This window comes from Haemaphysalis longicornis, unplaced genomic scaffold, assembly GCF_048455015.1.
Source record: "Haemaphysalis longicornis isolate Haplotype H1 unplaced genomic scaffold, Haemaphysalis longicornis Haplotype H1 scaffold_1, whole genome shotgun sequence".
In the NCBI taxonomy this organism is placed as follows: domain Eukaryota; kingdom Metazoa; phylum Arthropoda; class Arachnida; order Ixodida; family Ixodidae; genus Haemaphysalis; species Haemaphysalis longicornis.
This window is the reverse complement of record NW_027526203.1, coordinates 144,033,993-144,051,378: the sequence shown is the minus strand read 5'-3', so window position 1 is coordinate 144,051,378 and position 17,386 is coordinate 144,033,993. Positions and strand designations below refer to the sequence as shown.

At 47.6% G+C, this 17,386-nt stretch overlaps 1 protein-coding gene across 3 annotated transcripts in view; it reads left to right on the top strand.

Annotated features, from left to right (window-relative positions):
• LOC144137518 (roquin-2-like) overlaps window positions 1–17,386 on the top strand; it is a 92,225-nt gene that overhangs the window by 47,636 nt on the left and 27,203 nt on the right. For 2 of the 3 annotated variants that reach the window (XM_077669477.1, XM_077669475.1), the window contains exon 6: window positions 6,706–7,039. In XM_077669477.1, the coding sequence (XP_077525603.1) occupies window positions 6,706–7,039 (334 nt within the window). The remainder of the gene's footprint in view (window positions 1–6,705; window positions 7,040–17,386) is intronic. The other variant, XM_077669476.1, reaches the window with a different exon arrangement.

Here is a 17,386-nt window from a genome sequence, read left to right as displayed (position 1 = left end):
CGAAATTTTCGCTTCAACGAATTTTTTCTCGCGCACTGTCAATTTCGTTGTAGCGGGACTCAACTGTATATCATTCGTAACTGCGTTTACTTAGCGCGCAAAAAATCATCGCATAAGTTCGTTCTTCGCTTGTGGTTTGGGTGTTTAAAGGTTTGACGATCGGCTAGACGCACTTTCAGCGAAGGTTGGGCGCACTTTTAGCTTTCGCGCTTCTCTCTACTTTTGTTAGGAAGGGACGATGATTTTTTTATTAATTGGGTAGTAGTTCTGCACAGTGTTACCAAACAGTGCTACTGCCTCCCAACCACGGTGGAGGAATAGGAGAGGTGTGTGAACAGCGGCGCCTCGCCGTACTGAGCGCGCTCCGACGATTTGCATGCGTTTCGCCCTCCCTCCGAGAGGCGGCGCTGTATGTTCAGGGGCCATCGTTCGCGCAGTTTCATGTGGTGAACACGTATACATGTGTAGCGTTTGCACGGTTTCTTGCGGTATGAATCGTTTTGTGAACCTCTGATGGGGAAAAAGTGCTTCGTCCCGCGTTGCACGACCGGCTACAAGTCGTGTCAGGAGAAGTACTCGCTGTTTTCTGCCCCAAAAGACGACGAGCGTCTCAAGCTCTGGCGACATGCCATACCGAGGAAAGATCACCCGCTACGAGCAACAGACAGTGTTTGCGAGAGACATTTCGAGCCTCATCTCGTGACAAAGACATGGACTGCTCAGTACAACGGCAATGTACTGATGAGCGTGCCACGACGAGCATCGCTGGCGTGTGACGCTGTTCCCACAGTATTTCCCGATTGCCCGCCCTACCTCTCGAAGAGATCAACGACTCGGAAACGGCCCGCTGAAGGGCAGCTTTTGGTGCCAGCGAAACGAAAAGGCGCCCTGCCGTCTAGCGTCAGCAACAACGACGACCCGCTGAACTGTCACATGAGTTGCGATGAGACGCCTGCAGTCCAGGCAGGCATCGACATGGAATCTCCAAAAACGCAGTCAGGTCCAGAGCAAGCTCGTTGTTCGCCGTTCGAAAGCTTGTGTGGCGAAATACCACAGTCATTTCTGCCTTCTGATTCATGGGGTCGCCATAAACTTGAGCTTGACGGTGTGAAGAGCGTTGTGTTTTCTCAAATGAAACGCGCGAAGAAACTTGATTGTTCCTCGTCAGAAAAACCTTCGGGAACGCGTGCCGTTACGACGTTTGTCAACCCAAGGATCGTCGAAATTGATGAAAAAATGAAGGCGAATGTTGTTCAAATGGGCCAGTCTATTCCCGTGACAAGGCTGCAGTACAGCAGTTCTCTTACCACTAAGGAAGAAGTCCGAGCTCTTCTCAAGCACGTGGATGAAGTCAACATCTGCAGTGGCGGGCCCAGCCCTCTCGAATTCCCACATGTTGAGCCAGAAAGTGCTTATATTGATATTTGCCAGAAATGGCGCCACAAAAAGTGCTGCATGATTCTCAGCGGGGATTCCCCATCATGTGAAAAGTGCGTCAACCTGGCAAACACCTTGCGGACGAGAAAGAAGAGGATGGAGGAGAAGAAACGTCTGTCAAAGCCAGGCCGTCTGCGTCTTCCTTCTTTGCAGAAAAACAATGCCAATGTGGCAGCATTGCGCCGTGCAAATTATGCACTGAAGCGATCGAAAAATCGCCTTCTGAAGCGATTCAGCGAACTTTCGAAGGAGGTGAAACAAGCACGTGATAAGCTGCAGCAAGTGTCGGAAGAGGGAATTGAGACAATTCTAAACAGGCCTGACTTCCCTGCCGCACAGCTGACTGTTGTCAAAGAGTGTATTGCCGCTGCCAAAGTGGCAAACAAAAAAGGCCGGCGGTACACTGAAGAATGGCTGCTGATGTGTCTTCTGCTACATATACGCAGCCCGTCAGCGTACTGCTTCCTTAGGGACAACAACGTTCTCCCCCTTCCGTGTGCTACAACTGTGCGGAAGTACCTAAGCATGGTGCGCGTGAAGTGCGGCTTAGACACAAGGTTCTTCTCAGCCTTCAAGAAAAAGATGGCTACAAAAGATGAGTTCCAGTGACGTGGCATACTCGTTTTTGATGAGATGAAAGTGAGAAAAGAAATGAGGGTCCATGCCAAGTCGATGACTTACAGTGGGTTCACTGACTTTGGGGACACTGCAGCTGCGAGCGATGACCTTGCAGACCACGGGCTGGTTTTCACTTTCCGCTCCTTCGGCGACCGTTATTCTCAGCCTATTGCTGTTTTTGCAAGCAAAGGGCCCACGAAGGGAATAATACTCGCGCAGCTTATCTTAAAGGCTGTTTTGTTGCTTGAGGAGGCTGGTGCCTTCGTTGATGCGATTGTGTGTGATGGGGCTAGCACCAATTGTCTCATGTGGAAAGAATTTGGTGTGAGTGGAGCGTTGCAGAATACGAAGCACTTCTTCACGCATCCTGCTGATGATAAGCGAAACGTGTTCGTTTTTTCTGATGCGTTGCATCTGATAAAGTGCGTCCGAAACCGACTGCATGCACAGAAAGTGTTGCGAGTGGGTGGTGAATGGGTCCACTGGGCACACTTTGACAAGTTGTTTGTTGAAGACACAAAACAAGCTGGGAACTTGCGTGTTTGCCCAAAAATAACATTTGCGCATGTCAATCCTTCCCCCACAGAAAGGATGCGTGTTAAACTGGCAACTCAGTTGTTCAGCCATAGTGTTGCCAAAGGGCTCGACTTCTATTCCAAAAGAGGCACAAAAGGACTCGAAAACGTGAAGGGCACAGTGGCGTTTAGCCTCAGATTTAATGAGCTGTTTGATGCCCTTAATCGGAGAATCCCAAAGGAAGATATCCGTCTGGGAAGCAAAGACTTGAGGGTTCTAGCTTCATCGTTGCACTGGCTCAACAAGTGGGAAAAGGAGGTGACTACAGGAGCCATTCCTCCTTCCAACTTTTTGACGACCCAAACTGCAGGGGGCCTTCGTGTGACAATTTTGTCGACACTTGAACTGTGCAGGTTCCTCTTGAAGGAGTACAACTTTAAGTACGTTCTGTCTGAGAAGTGCAACCAAGATGTCCTTGAGCGTTTCTTTGAAATAATCCGACAGGCAGGAGGCCAGAACGACCACCCTTCAATGCCAACGTTTTTACAGTTATACAACATGTTGTCGGTGTATAGCTTGATAACGCCTCCGAAGTTTGGTAACTGCGAAGTTGAAGCCTCCGAAAGCCCACCTGTGCTTACATTGAGTGACTTGAAGCTCGTGTTTACGGAAGGTGACAAGGCAGAAACATTGCTGCAGCAGTTAAAGAACAAACTAGATGGTCTTGTTTCTGCTGACATTGAATGCGAAGATGTTTTCGACCATGCACACGGAATGCCTGAGGCTGTCGACTGTATCATTTATTACTTGTGTGGGTTTGTTTGCCGCAAACTGCTAAAAAACACATGTTTGAAGTGTCGAGAGAGCCTCGTGGAGGAAACGCAAGTGCACCAGCAAGTAGAAAGTGCCCTTGTAGACTGCAAAAGCAAAGGCGGCTTATTGCACCCTAAACGGGCCACATTTAGGCTGTTGCGGGCAGCAGAGGCAGCATTTCAGGAGCAGTCAACGTGCAGAAATGCATACGAGCTTGCATTGGAAAGCATGCTGGAAAACTACACTTTCCAGTTTCCATGTCCGGAGCACAAAGAGGAAGTTATGGCCAGCCTCCTGCACAATTACTTATCAATGCGCATGAGGCAGCTCTGCAAGCAAAAGAAAAATCAAATGAAAAGCAGAACGCAGGAGCTCAGGAAGCTTGCAAAGCTTGTATAACCGCGCATCGATGTAAGCGGCTGTTGTCATTGTGTTATTATTTCATGCCTGCGTTTAATTTTGTTCAGATGTTTTCATTTTGTTACTATGTCATGTTAGTGTGTGTTATTATTTCATGCCTGCATCTAATTTTGTTCAGATGTTTTCATTTTGTTACTATTTCATGTTAGTGTGCGACTTTGTTCAAATAAACTGTCAAGTGCAAGTTTTGTTGCAATTGTGAGGTGCCCCTTTCAACTTTGACCATTTTCTTTGTTGTATGGAAGTACGAGTTACCTAGAAATTATTTGGAGCTTTAATCATGGTGTGTAGGAAAAGACGCGCGGCTATTTCGTGGTGCGACACACAGAATCACGCTTGCGCTTCACCATTCTGCTACACAGTTCGATGAAACATCTATTTTTTTTGGAGGGGGGGGGGGGCAAGAGACTAGTTTTGCTTGCTCTCAAAGAGTGCCTGTAGGCTGCCTATACGAAGACGGTGCAATGAGCTATTTATATCTGGCGCATTACATACCCACGACGCAGCTATCGTATAACACACGGTCATGAAAAAGCACCGCCCAAGAAGTGACAAACCGTAAAATTGCTCCTCGACGAGGAAACTCATTCTGCGAATTTCGTGCCTACATTGCTTTACTGAGTGGTGGAATGCAGACGCGACCAATTGAAACTTTAATTAACTAGCAAATAGCCTCCTGACTTGCTTTCGGCCGAAGTCAGTCAGTGAAGAAAAGGGCTGTTTTATATACACGTAGCCAAGTAAACACTGGCGAGAGGTGCCGTCCGCTAGCATCTAGGTGTCGTTTATTACGCTACAGGCTTTTTCATCGTGCCACACAGAGTTCCCGCTATCAAATTGCAAAGTAACTAGAAGAGGTAGACATCACTAGAACCGCGCCGGCCGGCTGCTATAATAGTTGCGTCGGCTCCCAAAGTCGCCAAAGCCACTCGGGATAAGTACTTAGAACCCTTGCGCACAGAAAAACGTTACTAAAATTTATAAACGACATGCAATAATGCACGTAAAGAATATTTTATGAGCTTACATTGCTTAACAGAGCGAGTATTCACAGCGTTGGGCCCTATGTGTTGTGCTGACCGATGGCCCCCATGCACGCGTGCCATCCATCGGAAACTGCTCGAAGCGCACGCTAAACCGGTATGCTTGGGCGGGCGCAGTTGAGCCACCTCTCATATTCCTCCACTGTGCTCCCAACTTAGGTGACAAGTGACACGTTTTGTACACTTTTGCAGTTTTCAACCCGTACGGTAATGTCACATTCATTTTGCTTTTCTCAGTAACTCGATAGGGCACCTGAGGCAGTTTTTTAGCATAAGCTACACTGGCTGAGGTTGAGCAGTTTCGCGTGGCTCCTGGAGAGTTGTGCTGCACATGCACGAGGAGCAGTGACGTCACATGGCGCACAGAACGTTGCTCGCTACCCGGCGTCTCTCACACACCACACGTGCCCAGCGTCTTCGCTGATTTCCATTCGCACGTGGTGGCCCGATCCAGTTGATGATCATGCGAGGGGTGGCCGGGTGTGCAACCGATGGCTCGTGCATCGCAGCAACACCGGCGTGCGGCTGTGGAACCAGCTTAGCTCTGGGGCGATTGGTGACGCTGCGCCGGAGCCGCTTGATAAATATACATGTCACATAATGCGTATACCGTGTGTGTCATTGAGGCAGCAGTAAGCATGATAATCAAGCTAATCCTAGACAACCAGGAAAGCTAAGAATAACCAGCTGAACCTTAGCTCACGCTACGTATATCCTGGTATAGTCGAGCTAAACCACAAATAATTTTTTCGCGTTGAGGAATTAAAGGAATGTAATTGAACTTCCTGTCCATTCCAGGAGTGGGAAGGGGCTAACTTCTGTCATTTCGAGGAATTGAAAGGAATGGAATCACAAGTTCTAATTCCTCAGAATGGAATTGGAATGGAATGGGGATGCCCATTCCGCAACACTGGTGTAGACCATTTATAATGTAACTGCTTATAGTGCGGGACTGGATATAGCGCGGGTTTTTGTGACCACCGGTTTGCCTGCCATAGAACTGAATGCATATGCGTACCTCTTAAAACGCGGTTGCCTGAAGCACGATACCGTTTACAGTGCGGTTTTTCAGTGGGGGCACTAATTGGCCGGCGCAGCTGGGGCATCATTTTGGGGTCGCGGGAAAGAATAAAAAAAGACGGAATGAGCCATCTGATGCAGCGTGCACTTCCTGCTCTCCTCTAACTTCGGCATATAGAAACAAAAAAAAGATGCCCTTTCGTTCGCGTGTTTCATTTGCACACGTGATAACCACAACTGCCCTTGTTTGACACACTTCAGAAGAAAGCGAGCTGCCTCTCCTCCATCTCACCCCCCCTCCACACGCGTGGTAAGTTGTTGCTATTAAAATGTTGTGCAAATAAGCAGCCGCCCTTTCGCTTTCTGAACATTCGGAGTTACCGAGCCGTGCACCAGAGGTTGCTGATACGCAACTGCTTTGGGCATCGTGAACGCAAGGTGGGCTGAAACAAAAAATTTCACTTGCGTTCTTATCGCGTTGTCCCGTGGCATCTCACCATTAATGCTAAGAAACCCAGCCGTGCTTAAAGGAAGTTAAAGCTGCACTCGCAGTTTGCAAGACCAAGCAGCAGTGGCTGATAGGAGCAAAAAAGACAAAATGAAGACAGCGTTTGTTTTTAAGAGGCCTTCATTTGAGTGGTGATAAGCAAATGATGAATGCGTATGTTTTATTTGTAGTGCGGTACTGCTTATAGTGCGGATTTTCGTGGCTCCCGCGACATGCATTACAAGCGGTCTACACTGCATTTGCGAGCATGTATATCCCTGCTTGAGGGTTTATAGAGAGAGCCCAGTGGTGTATAGCGTGGAGCAGCAGCTGCTTGTCCTTCCTGGCCAGCAGGTGCCGGGAGGTGAGCAGCAGCAGCCCCCCCTGCCAGCCGCCTGCAGCTGCCGTGCCTGAGAGCCCCCCGCCCCCCGCCCAGGGCTCCCCGAGGGACAGGCCGGAGGCCACCCTGCCGCCACCCTGCGTGCCGTTTCAGGAGGACGAGGACGACTGGGGCTCCTCGAGTCACGGGTCGTCGTGCGACAGCTCCTCGTCCAGCCACCACCCGACCCGGCCGTGCCCCTCAGAGGAGGACCCCCTGGTGCCCTTTGACCCCCCACTGGTCTCCAAGTACGGCCCCATCTCCCGCTGTGCCCGCGCTCTCGTCCGGGGACCTGCTCCCATCCAGGTGGGGGCGTTTCCCTGTCTCACCCACGCTGCCACAAGGAAGGGGCAACCCAAACTGCGAGTGTTCATCGCGCTGCGGTTGTTCATTAAACCAAGGTTGTAAGGAGGCGGCCTGTGGCGAAAAAACCCGTGGAAAAGCAGCCAAAGTAAACTTTGCCTGTTACGAGCTGTAGTGAACAAGTACTGCTTTTTTTAAGTCGCTCCTGCATAACTTTGAGGATTGAGCGGAGCCCATTGTGTGGACTGTATTTGCTAAGCTGGCAGGCTGCACCCGGTCTTCCCGCTGCACTGCGCACACATTGTGTGCGCCTGCCAGCAGTCGATTCAGTGGGGGCGAAAATGAGGGACTTGTCGGGCTCTGTTTCATCTGTTATCGTTCTGCATGGTTTCTGCATGCGTCCACTTCCTGCAACACCTAGCAGGAAGTGGATGCACGCTAGACCGCAAGGTGGCTATGCATTGGCCACAAACGAAACCGAGATGATGAAAGAGTAGCGAAGAATTCATCACCAACGCTGCTGCATGGGCCATGTAAGGGTGTGCCAAAAGGATGAGGGCCCATGAAGCCATCCATAAAGCTATGTTTTTTTCTCAAAACTCTCACATAAGACGAAGTTTTGTCTCTTAATTTTGCCGTGTAAAATTTCTGCCTCTTACTATATGCATGTCCCAAAGTTATCAATTGGAAGTTTGCAGTTCTGGTTTCATTATTGTTTAGCGCTGTCACTTATTTTATTGTCATTTATCACAAATCGATTGATTGATTATAGGGTTCAACGCGCCGACGCAATGCAGACGATGAGGCTCGCCGTAGTGGAGGGCTGCGAATTAATTTTGACCACCTGGGGATCTTTAACATGCACCGAAATCTCGTACACACGGGCATTTTTGCTTTTCGCCTCCATCAGAAAAGCAGCCACGGTGGCCAAGGATCGAACCCGCGTCCTTGTATTTATCACAAATACAGTTGAACCCCTTTATAAGAGACACGTACGGGGGAGCAGTTCGTTTCTTATACGAGGTGTCTCTTATAAGCAGGAAACCATGTTTTCACTTACTAATCAGACCCTAGTTCAATGTGGGCACTGTATGACTAAAATAAGAACACTACAGCATGTTGTAAAAGATTCATTCTAATTTATGTTTGGCCCCCAGAATTTATGAAACAGTTCTTTATCTTTGTTTGCTTCATGACTGCATTTACTGTTTTTTACAACCAGTTCTACAAGCCTTTTTTCCTTTCACTGTTTGTGGAAGATAAATCGTAGTTGAGTTCACAAGGCTGATGAATAGCCAGAGCGGATAGCTTTTTCTGCTGTGTGCTCAGGCTATTCATCAGGCTTGCAGGACTCAACATCTGTGATGCTTCTTGATTGGGAGCTACGCGCATGGGAGAGCCCGCGTGTGCGGTCGCTTTCCAATGGATGGCAGTAAGCTTCAACCACTTCTGTAAGTTGCGTTTCCATTGGCAGGGCTTCTCATCGTCATTTCATAGCTGACTGCACCACTGTGTGTTCGCTGAAGTTATTGTAAATAGCGACTGCAGGCGTCTGTTGTCCACCTGTGTTTCCACAATGGAAGCAACTGCAATTAGTGACTGGTGGCACTGCATCTAAAGTTAAAATGTCTGTTACAAGTGAGATTATTGATTAAAGTTGAAGGATGACTTGTCCCTCATAACCAACTGTCTTCTACATCCGATGTCTGTTATAAAAGAGGTCAATTTAATGGGAAAGATAGGGCAGCCAACCATGTGGGTGAATAGTGTCTCTTATACCCAATTGTCTCTTGCATCCACGTCTCTTATAATGAGGTTCAACTGTACGTACAATGCCTGATGGACATTATTGTAGGGGTGCTAGTACGTAATCACAGTAACAAGTAGACATATAAAAGCAAGCTATAGAATGGGAATACAGGTTTTGTCTTTTTGAAGGGACACTGGAGGGAATTTTTCAAGGTCGTTTTTGCTTGCACTGCGTGGACTGGCTCAAATAAACATACTTTTCATCGTTTATCTGGATGATAAGGTGGTATTTATTTTATAAAGCCTGAAAGGAGAAAAGCTACCATGCGCAGTTTGTGGCAGTCACACCAACTAAGGGCAGTGAGATCAATACAAGGTGCTACGTGATTGAACGATGTCCAAGATTTGAATTCAAGCCAGTTTTGGTTTCGGTTTTGTGAAACAACATGCTTGGCATCTGACGGTAGCGTTGAACAATGTCCAAGATTAGAATTCAAACCAGTTTTGGTTTCGGTTTTGTGAAACAACATGCCTGGCATCCGATGTTATCATTGGCTGGGCGTTCTCGATACCTCAGTAATCAGCATACCGTGCGCCGGCCATGCTGTCAACTGTAAAATGCGTCAGATAAGCCTACCAGCATGGCTTGGGATCGCAACAATCACTAGCCGATGAATGCCCTCCGTGTCACCGGAAACGTTCAAATGCGATGCGCTTTTCGTCCACCTTTGGGGCTTCCCTGGCTCGTGCCTGTATCGTAAGAGGCGTGTTCGCACCAGGCCAAGGGTTGGCTGAATCAGGACTGTGCCTGCACGATGTTGGTGCTTATGGCAACACCATGCCGACGAGAACTTGTCAGTCTGCACGCGTTCTGGGAATTCACTCGTGGAGCAATGAACGTTACAGTGCAAAAATGGTGCATTCAGTATGAAGACATTGCCAAAAAAACAAATAAACCAATTCCAAGAAAAAAAAAATGCTCTACCAGAGATTCGAACTTGCGACTTGCAAAGCAATATACATACCGTATTTTCCGGTGTATAAGTCGCGGTTTTTTTCTGAAATTTTCGTTGGTGCGTCTTATCCACCGGTGCGACTTGTGTATGGAATAAATCCAGTTCGCGGCGGCCACGCGTGGCCAGCGCACGTTGAGACACAGCTCTATGGTCTAAATGAATACGAAGCCCACCGCTACGGTGTTTCTCATAGCCCATATGTTGCTTCAGGACGTTAAACCAAAGAATTTGAAACTTTTCTAGTCAAAAACAATCATAATGGCCTGCAACAACTGCGCGTCACTTTCTGCCATGCGCAGTAACTACATTTCAGAATAAATTCAAAGTACAATCAAACTGGGTTGCAAATACAAAATGCAGCTTATAAATTATTACAAAGTTATTCTGAAGGAGGTAAATGTGCTGCTAATTTTTAAAATGACAGCTTGCTGATAAGTTTCGAATTTCGGGCCGCTTCCGTTTGCGTCACTTCCGTCTGCCGTGACACCTTTATTGCGCGGATTTACGACAGCACGCAAGACACGCGCGACGTTTGGAGAGGTGGCCAAGTGGGTCTCCGACTCTTGGGACTCCATTTCTACAAAAACAGTTCTAGCCGGGTTGATAAAGGCCAGAGTAATCCGGTCCGCGAGTGGCGACGATGTTGGCAAAGAAGACATCAGTGAGTCGGAGGGCGATAGCGATACGCCGGCAGAACTCCCACTTGAAGTTGCTGAATTATTTGTTAGCGAGTCTGCGGAGGAGGCTTCGATGGTTTTGTCTAAACACCGTCTAAGTACACGCCATCTGTGTGTATCAATAAACCATTTTTGAGGAGTTAGTTCTGGCTACACTTTGAACGGTATATGCACGTCTAGCCCTCCTTACCGAGGGGTGCGTTTACAGGCGGCGGCTGCAGCAACCATGTACTTTCGCCGCACTTTGTATGATCTGATTCACTATGAGTTTACCTAATTAACAAGTGCGTCTTGTATACCGGTGCGTCTTATACACCGGTGCGACTTATATACGTTTTTTTCGGAAAAACTGTCATTTTGAGGGGGGTGCGACTTATAGACCGGAAAATACGGTAGCTCTTTAGGCCACTCGGCGATAAGCCAGCGATGCCAGGGGTGTACATATAAGGTATAAAATGTATAGCCAGTTTACATTTTTATTTAGTGTTAGCGTTTTAAACACCTTCGATGACCATTTCTTGTATAACGCTCGTGCAGTAAACGTCCCCCAAACTTCCACAATATCTCATGTCTAGCGACTGCATTCCTTAGATAGAACCTCACAGGGGGCACCTTGTGTACTCAAGGTGTTTTGGTGAGTAGCGCCACCATGGACCCGAGCTCCGCAGGGGTGCCTACTGCCGTAGGCACTTGGAGTCTTGCAACACCACGGACCCGAGCACATGTGGGTTGGACCCACCCACGTCCCGGCTGTGCGTGGCTTTGCCGTGTCGGGGGAAAAGGGGAACCTGGTGGCTGAGCCAAAGTTGGGGTTGTTTTATACCTTTACGGCCCCCCAGGAGCGGCAACACGCCACTTCGGCCCCTGCTTCTTGCAGACGTACCCCCGGTCTGACCCGCCCAGGGGGGATCAGCCAGTCACCTTTTCCTTTCTTCCTCTCCATTCTTTCACTTTCCTGTCTCCTCTCCTACCCCTGTCCTGTCATCTCTTTTCTTCCTAATTTCTACATTTTTCCTGGTGGCAAGGGTTAACCCTGTGCAAGGATATCAACCTTGGTACCAAGTATGGGGTTATAGCGGCAGGGTAACGGTTGTGGGTGGTGGGCGACCGGCTCTGCTGCCGAATTGATTCCATGTTCATACGGCTTTTTAGATGCAAGGCATCTCTTACACTCGGCCTGTCCTTCCATCCGGCGTGCATGCGTCCGCAACCCTCCTCCTGTCCCCTCGCCTGCCAGCTGCGTTAGCGCGTTCTCCTCATCATGCCTAGAGCCCCTAGCTTTCTGCGATTCTGCGATTCCGCAAAAAATCGCGGAATTAAGGTTTTCTCGCGGAAATAAAAAAAACCGTTAAAAGTGTGGCGCTACGTCCAACAAACGATAGGTTCGGTGAAATGTGGCAGAAAAGTGGTATTTTCTATTACTAATGGCAAAATAGTTTCTACTATTTGTCTGCAACGTTTTTACTGTTGAAAACTTGAATCTGTATCTGCGTATTCCTACCTTATCAAATAATAAAAGTGGCTAGGTGGCGCAGCCTCCACCCGAATCAAGGGGCTTAGCCATAGCCACAGAAAGAGAACATTGCACACGACAGGCCCGTCATGTTGCAAACAAAATGAAGGGTGCAATGAGTAAAGTGGCTAGCAAGGCGCTAGTATACTTGTGACACTTGGAAGTTTTTCAAGAGTGTGAGGTGGTTGGATCCCCTGCAAGTTGGGTGTCTCTCAGAGTAGAGATCAGAGTTTGGGGACGTTCCTGGACTTGGGGAAGAATCCCTAGCACTAGCTGCTGAATGGCAAGTGTACCTAAAGTCTGCCCAAGACCTCAAGTCTAGTGACAGGGACTTGGCACAATTTCTTTCTAAACAAGAAAAGCCAGGTAAAGATTTTGATGTGCTGGCTTTCTGGGCTGGGCTGGAACACCTGACTTCAACACTTTCTTCCATTGCCCTTAAAGATCTGTCAGTGCCAATCAACTCTGTTGACGGAGAAAGGTCGTTCAGTCGCTATGGCGACATTGTGTCTAACAAGCGCCATTCCCATTCTCTTGGTGAAGAAAGCACAAAGCATCACCAGATGCTCAGCCACAACAGCTTCCTTCAGTTGAAAATGAAAACTACCATGTTAGGAGTCTGAAGTGTCTAAAAAAATGAACCGTACATGTGCCTTATGCCTTTTCAATGTTGTCACGGAATTTTGCAGATTCCCCTATCTAGAATCGCAGAATTTGAAATGTTCCGCCGCAAAAAGTAAGGGGCTCTAGTCATGCCAGCTGTGCGTCAGCGCGCCGTTAGCGCGCGTATGCTACACACTCTCTCGTTCTCCTCGCAATGCCAGATGTGCGTTAGCGCGCATGCGCGTCTCTCTCTCATCACTCTCTCTCGCGGAGCGGCTATATAACCGCGGTATCTGCGGCGCGCTCCTCAGTCGCTCCGTCAGTCACTCTCGCTGCTACTGCTCTGACTGCTGCTCCACCTGCTGCTCCGATGAGTTGAAATGGACACTAACATGACGTTCTTTACGTAATTGGAAATCTACGTGTGATTGAGCATCATTTAAGGTTCGCTACACTTCAACCACATTTGGGTAACCGGCATAACGGAAACGCGAATTGAACCCCGTGAGATGCCTTGCATCACTCCAGGGTTCTCCTTGCGGGAAGATGAAGAGAATTTTTTTCTATCCTCCCCAAAAAAACTGATCGGCCTTCTAAGAGGGGCCGCACCGAGGTAACTTAACTGACACCAGTCTCCCAAGCTGAAACTTTCGCAAAATACCTTGTAATCCACTCCGAAGAAGAAAATGCACCACTTGCTAAAAAATCGGTCTTCCTCATTGCAAAGTGCTTTGAAAGCATTGTCGGCTGGGATTACCAAGCAAAGAAACTAGCCTCTGGTGATCTGCTGGTAGAAGTGCAACGAAAGAACCAAAGTCAGAATCTACTAAAGCAGGACACCCTGGCTGAACTCAAAGTAACGGTCACACCGCATCGTAGCCTGAATACAACGCAAGGCGTGATCTCTGAGAGGGAACTTCTTCAAGAGACAGATGAGGATTTGCTTGAAGGACAGAGGGACCAGGGCGTCACGGCTGTGCGGCGGATCACCATGCGTCGCGCAGGTGAGGAAATTCGAACTAAGCATATTGTGATGACCTTCAACCGTCCAACGCTTCCTGAATCTGACCATGCTGCCTTCATATCCTGCCCAGTACGCCCTTACATACCTAGTCCTCGAATCCTCGAAGGTGTTTCAAATGCCAGAAGTATGGCCACGGAACTCAGTTTTGTCGTGGCCGACCCACCTGTGCACACTGCGCACGCGCTGACCACACCAGTGATGACTCTAAAAAAGAACAAGTGAAATGTCCAAACTGTGGTGAACCACACTCTGCGTACTCACGTGCATGTCCCGCATTCAAAAAGGAAAAAGAAATAATTCAACTCAAAGTCACTGAAAACCTAACTTTTGCACAAGCATGCCTGAAGCATGCCCTGCTTTCAGGCAGAAGTTCAGGCAGAAGTTATGCAGACACTGCTCGCCAGGGGGTGGAGCGTTGTCTGGTGGATGCGGGAACCCAGTGCAGCCTGGTCCAGCCACAGCCCCCCGCTCAGCAGCAGAAAGTTGCTCCCGTGGCTTCTGCTGCTACACTCTCCTCCAGTGCTGTGCCTAAGGCTTCCAGCGCGACCACCTGTGCTGCGCCTAAGGCCTCCAGCACGAGCTCTGGTGCTGTGCCTAAGGCCTCAAGCATGAGCTCAGTCCAGATGAGTGATGATCTGGCTCCACCCCGGGCATCTGCAAAACAGCAGAAGGCTGCTCCTGCGGTCACTGCTGTTGCAGCAATGTCCAGTGCTGTGGTTGCGGCCTCTAGCACAAACAGTGTCTCCACTGGCACTTCTCCTTCAGAAACCTTGAATGAGGCCATGGATGTCTCTCCAAGCACACCTGCTCCTGAAACACAACAGGAGCGCCGCAGTTCCGCTGGTCGGGGTAAATCAAACAAACCGAAGTCGTCCAAGATCACTACACCGGGAACCAACTTGGCGACCTAAGTAAACTACTCGAAGGGCCCCAAAAACAAAACTCCTTCACTAATGACCCTTTTAATGGAAAAAGAACATCTCATGATCTGTATTTCTCTTCTCTTGGTATTTATGGCTGCTGAAAGTATTATCCAGTGGAATTGTAGGGGGCTGTTGAACAACCTTGACGATATATATGATATACTCTCAAATCACAAATAAAAAATACTGTGCCTCCAAGAAACACACCTACGCTCATCTCAAACTTTTTAACACAATACACTATACTTCGTAAAGACAGACTGAACTACCACCATCCTTCTGGTGGTGTGGCAATAATAGTACAAAAATCTGTTGCTTGTCAACACCTACAACACTTGAAGCAGTTGCCGTTAGAGCCATAATTTTTGATAAACTAATAACAGTGTGTTCACTTTACATTCCACCGGACCATCGCCTATCCAGCGTCGAATTCGAAAACCTCACCAATGAGCTACCTGAACCCTACTTAATTATTGGGGATTTTAATGCCCACAACCCTCTCTGGGGATCTGCGCGAGCTGATGCGCGAGGGCGGCTAATTGAAAAGTTCATCACATCATCTGGCAGTTGCATCTTTAATAAGAAACATCCAACATACTACAACACGGCCCACAACACATATTCTGCAATAGATCTGGCAATTGGCTCCGCAATTTTACTGCCCACCTGTGAGTGGAAAGTAATTAACAACCCCTATGGCAGTGACCATTTCTCCGTAAAAATACTAGCTATAAGCAATAACTCCCAAGACACCAATTCGCTTCGAACTGCAAAACATTCAAAGAACTTTCCAGACTAACCCCTACACTGATAAGTCATGTAGATATTGAAGCAGCAAGTTCACTTATTACAACCCATAGTCTTGACTGGGCTCAAAAAACCATTCCAGAGACCACACCTAAAACCCTCCCCAAACCTAGACCATGGTGGAATGAGGAGTGCAAGCGTGCATGTTCCAAACAGAATAAAGCATGGGCACTCTTACGCCGCTATCCTACGGCAGACAACCTGCTTAATTTGAAGTTTAAACGGGCAAAAGCCAAAGGAAAGCGGACACGGCGCTTTGCAAAAGACGAAAGTTGGACAAGGTTTATATCGCCTATAAACTCTTACACATCGCAAAGTATGGACTAGGATAAAGAAACTAAAAGGCTACAAGATCCCTTGTAAATAGTGTGGGTGACACAATAAAAGACCAAGCAGACGCTCTCGGCAAACATTTTTAACATGTATTCAGTTCCTCTCATTACACACAAACATTTTTACAGCACAAGAAAGCAGCTGAGCGCCAGCCCCTTTGTGTGAACCAACGCTCAAATGAAGGATACAATGCCCCATTTACGATGCCCGAACTAATTACTGCACTGTCCACATGTGGTAAGTCAGCCCCTGGAGCTGACAGAAGCAGCTATGAGATGATCAGGGACTTACACATTGACACACTTTACACAATACTCTCTCTCTTTAACAAAATATAGCAGAAAGGCCGCTTTCCAAAAGCATGGAAAGAGGCAATCGTTGTACCTCTTCTAAAAGAGGGGAAAGAACCGTCCTTTGCTGCTAGTTACAGGCCTATTGCCCTGACCAGCTGTTTGTGTTAGCTCCTGGAGAAAATGATAAACCGGAATGATAAGATGGAAAAGCGTTCGCAGATGTGTGGTCGTGCTGCTGACCACTGTGCTAGTTCACCCAGCGCAAAAAGTGCTACCTGCACCCTGGTTTTATGCTGTACGATGAAAGTTCCGGTTGATTTTAATTCCCTAGTACCTATATTGACCTCGCTGACTCTTCTCCCACCTTCAATCGGCCTTAGATTTTCCTACTAGCGTACCAGTCGGCGAAGCGTCGCACGTGCGCTTGTGTAGGACGACTGGGACTTGGAGCTTGATACAGTCTACCAACTAACAGACTAAAGGCACATTCTTCCATTCACAAACGTGTGGTGGCTTAGTTTCAACTGAGTGGATGAATTGTGACGACCCGCCGGCGGCCGGCTGACCAAATGATTCTGTTGTGTTAAAGGGTTGGTGAGCCGTGCAGTAGCGCAGTCAAGCCAGTCCATCTTGTTTTGACGTCACACGAAACGGGGATAAAATTCAGCACCAGGCAGTGCAGTGGCATCATAAAGAACTAAATAAATCCAAACAAGCAGTAAAAAATTCAGTACGCGGAATCAGCGAGCATGGGCAGGTCGCTATCTATAAAGCTGGTTGCGGAACATTGTAACAAAATATGGTCAACAGCAACCAATTCGAATGATAGCATTCAGGAAATACTTTTGATTGTAGTTAAAACATTTGGGGATCTCACAGTTTCATTTAGAGCAGGTTCTAGCCGTTAACGCTATTGCAAAAAAATGAATGTTTGAATACATTGATACGTAATTGGTATGGTCTAATTTTCTCTATATTGTCTTTTCATGCTGGCACATAATTTGGTGGTTTCAGATTAGAATTTTTATCGATTTGAGTGAATACATTCCAAATGTTATAAAAAAGCTTAAGTCACAAAGAATTTTTCTTCGAGAGCTTTTCGTGTTTGCAACCCTAAATTATCTGACAGCTTCTTATTGTAAAGGTAAAGATACCTGTAGCAATCCCTTTGTAATTGTTGTTTCATCACTTCTGTATATGGGTCCCACACTGCACATGTGTATTCTAGCCTAATTCTGATGGAATAAAATGTTTCTATTGAGGATTTAGAGGAATCTTTAAAATTTATCTGGAAAAAGTACAAAAGCCGAGAAGCTTTTGCAGCTGCTGCATGAATATGGTCTGTCCAGCCTAACCTAGAGTTGAATGCCACACTAAGGTATTTCACTTCTTGTACACTTCGTAGTACATAC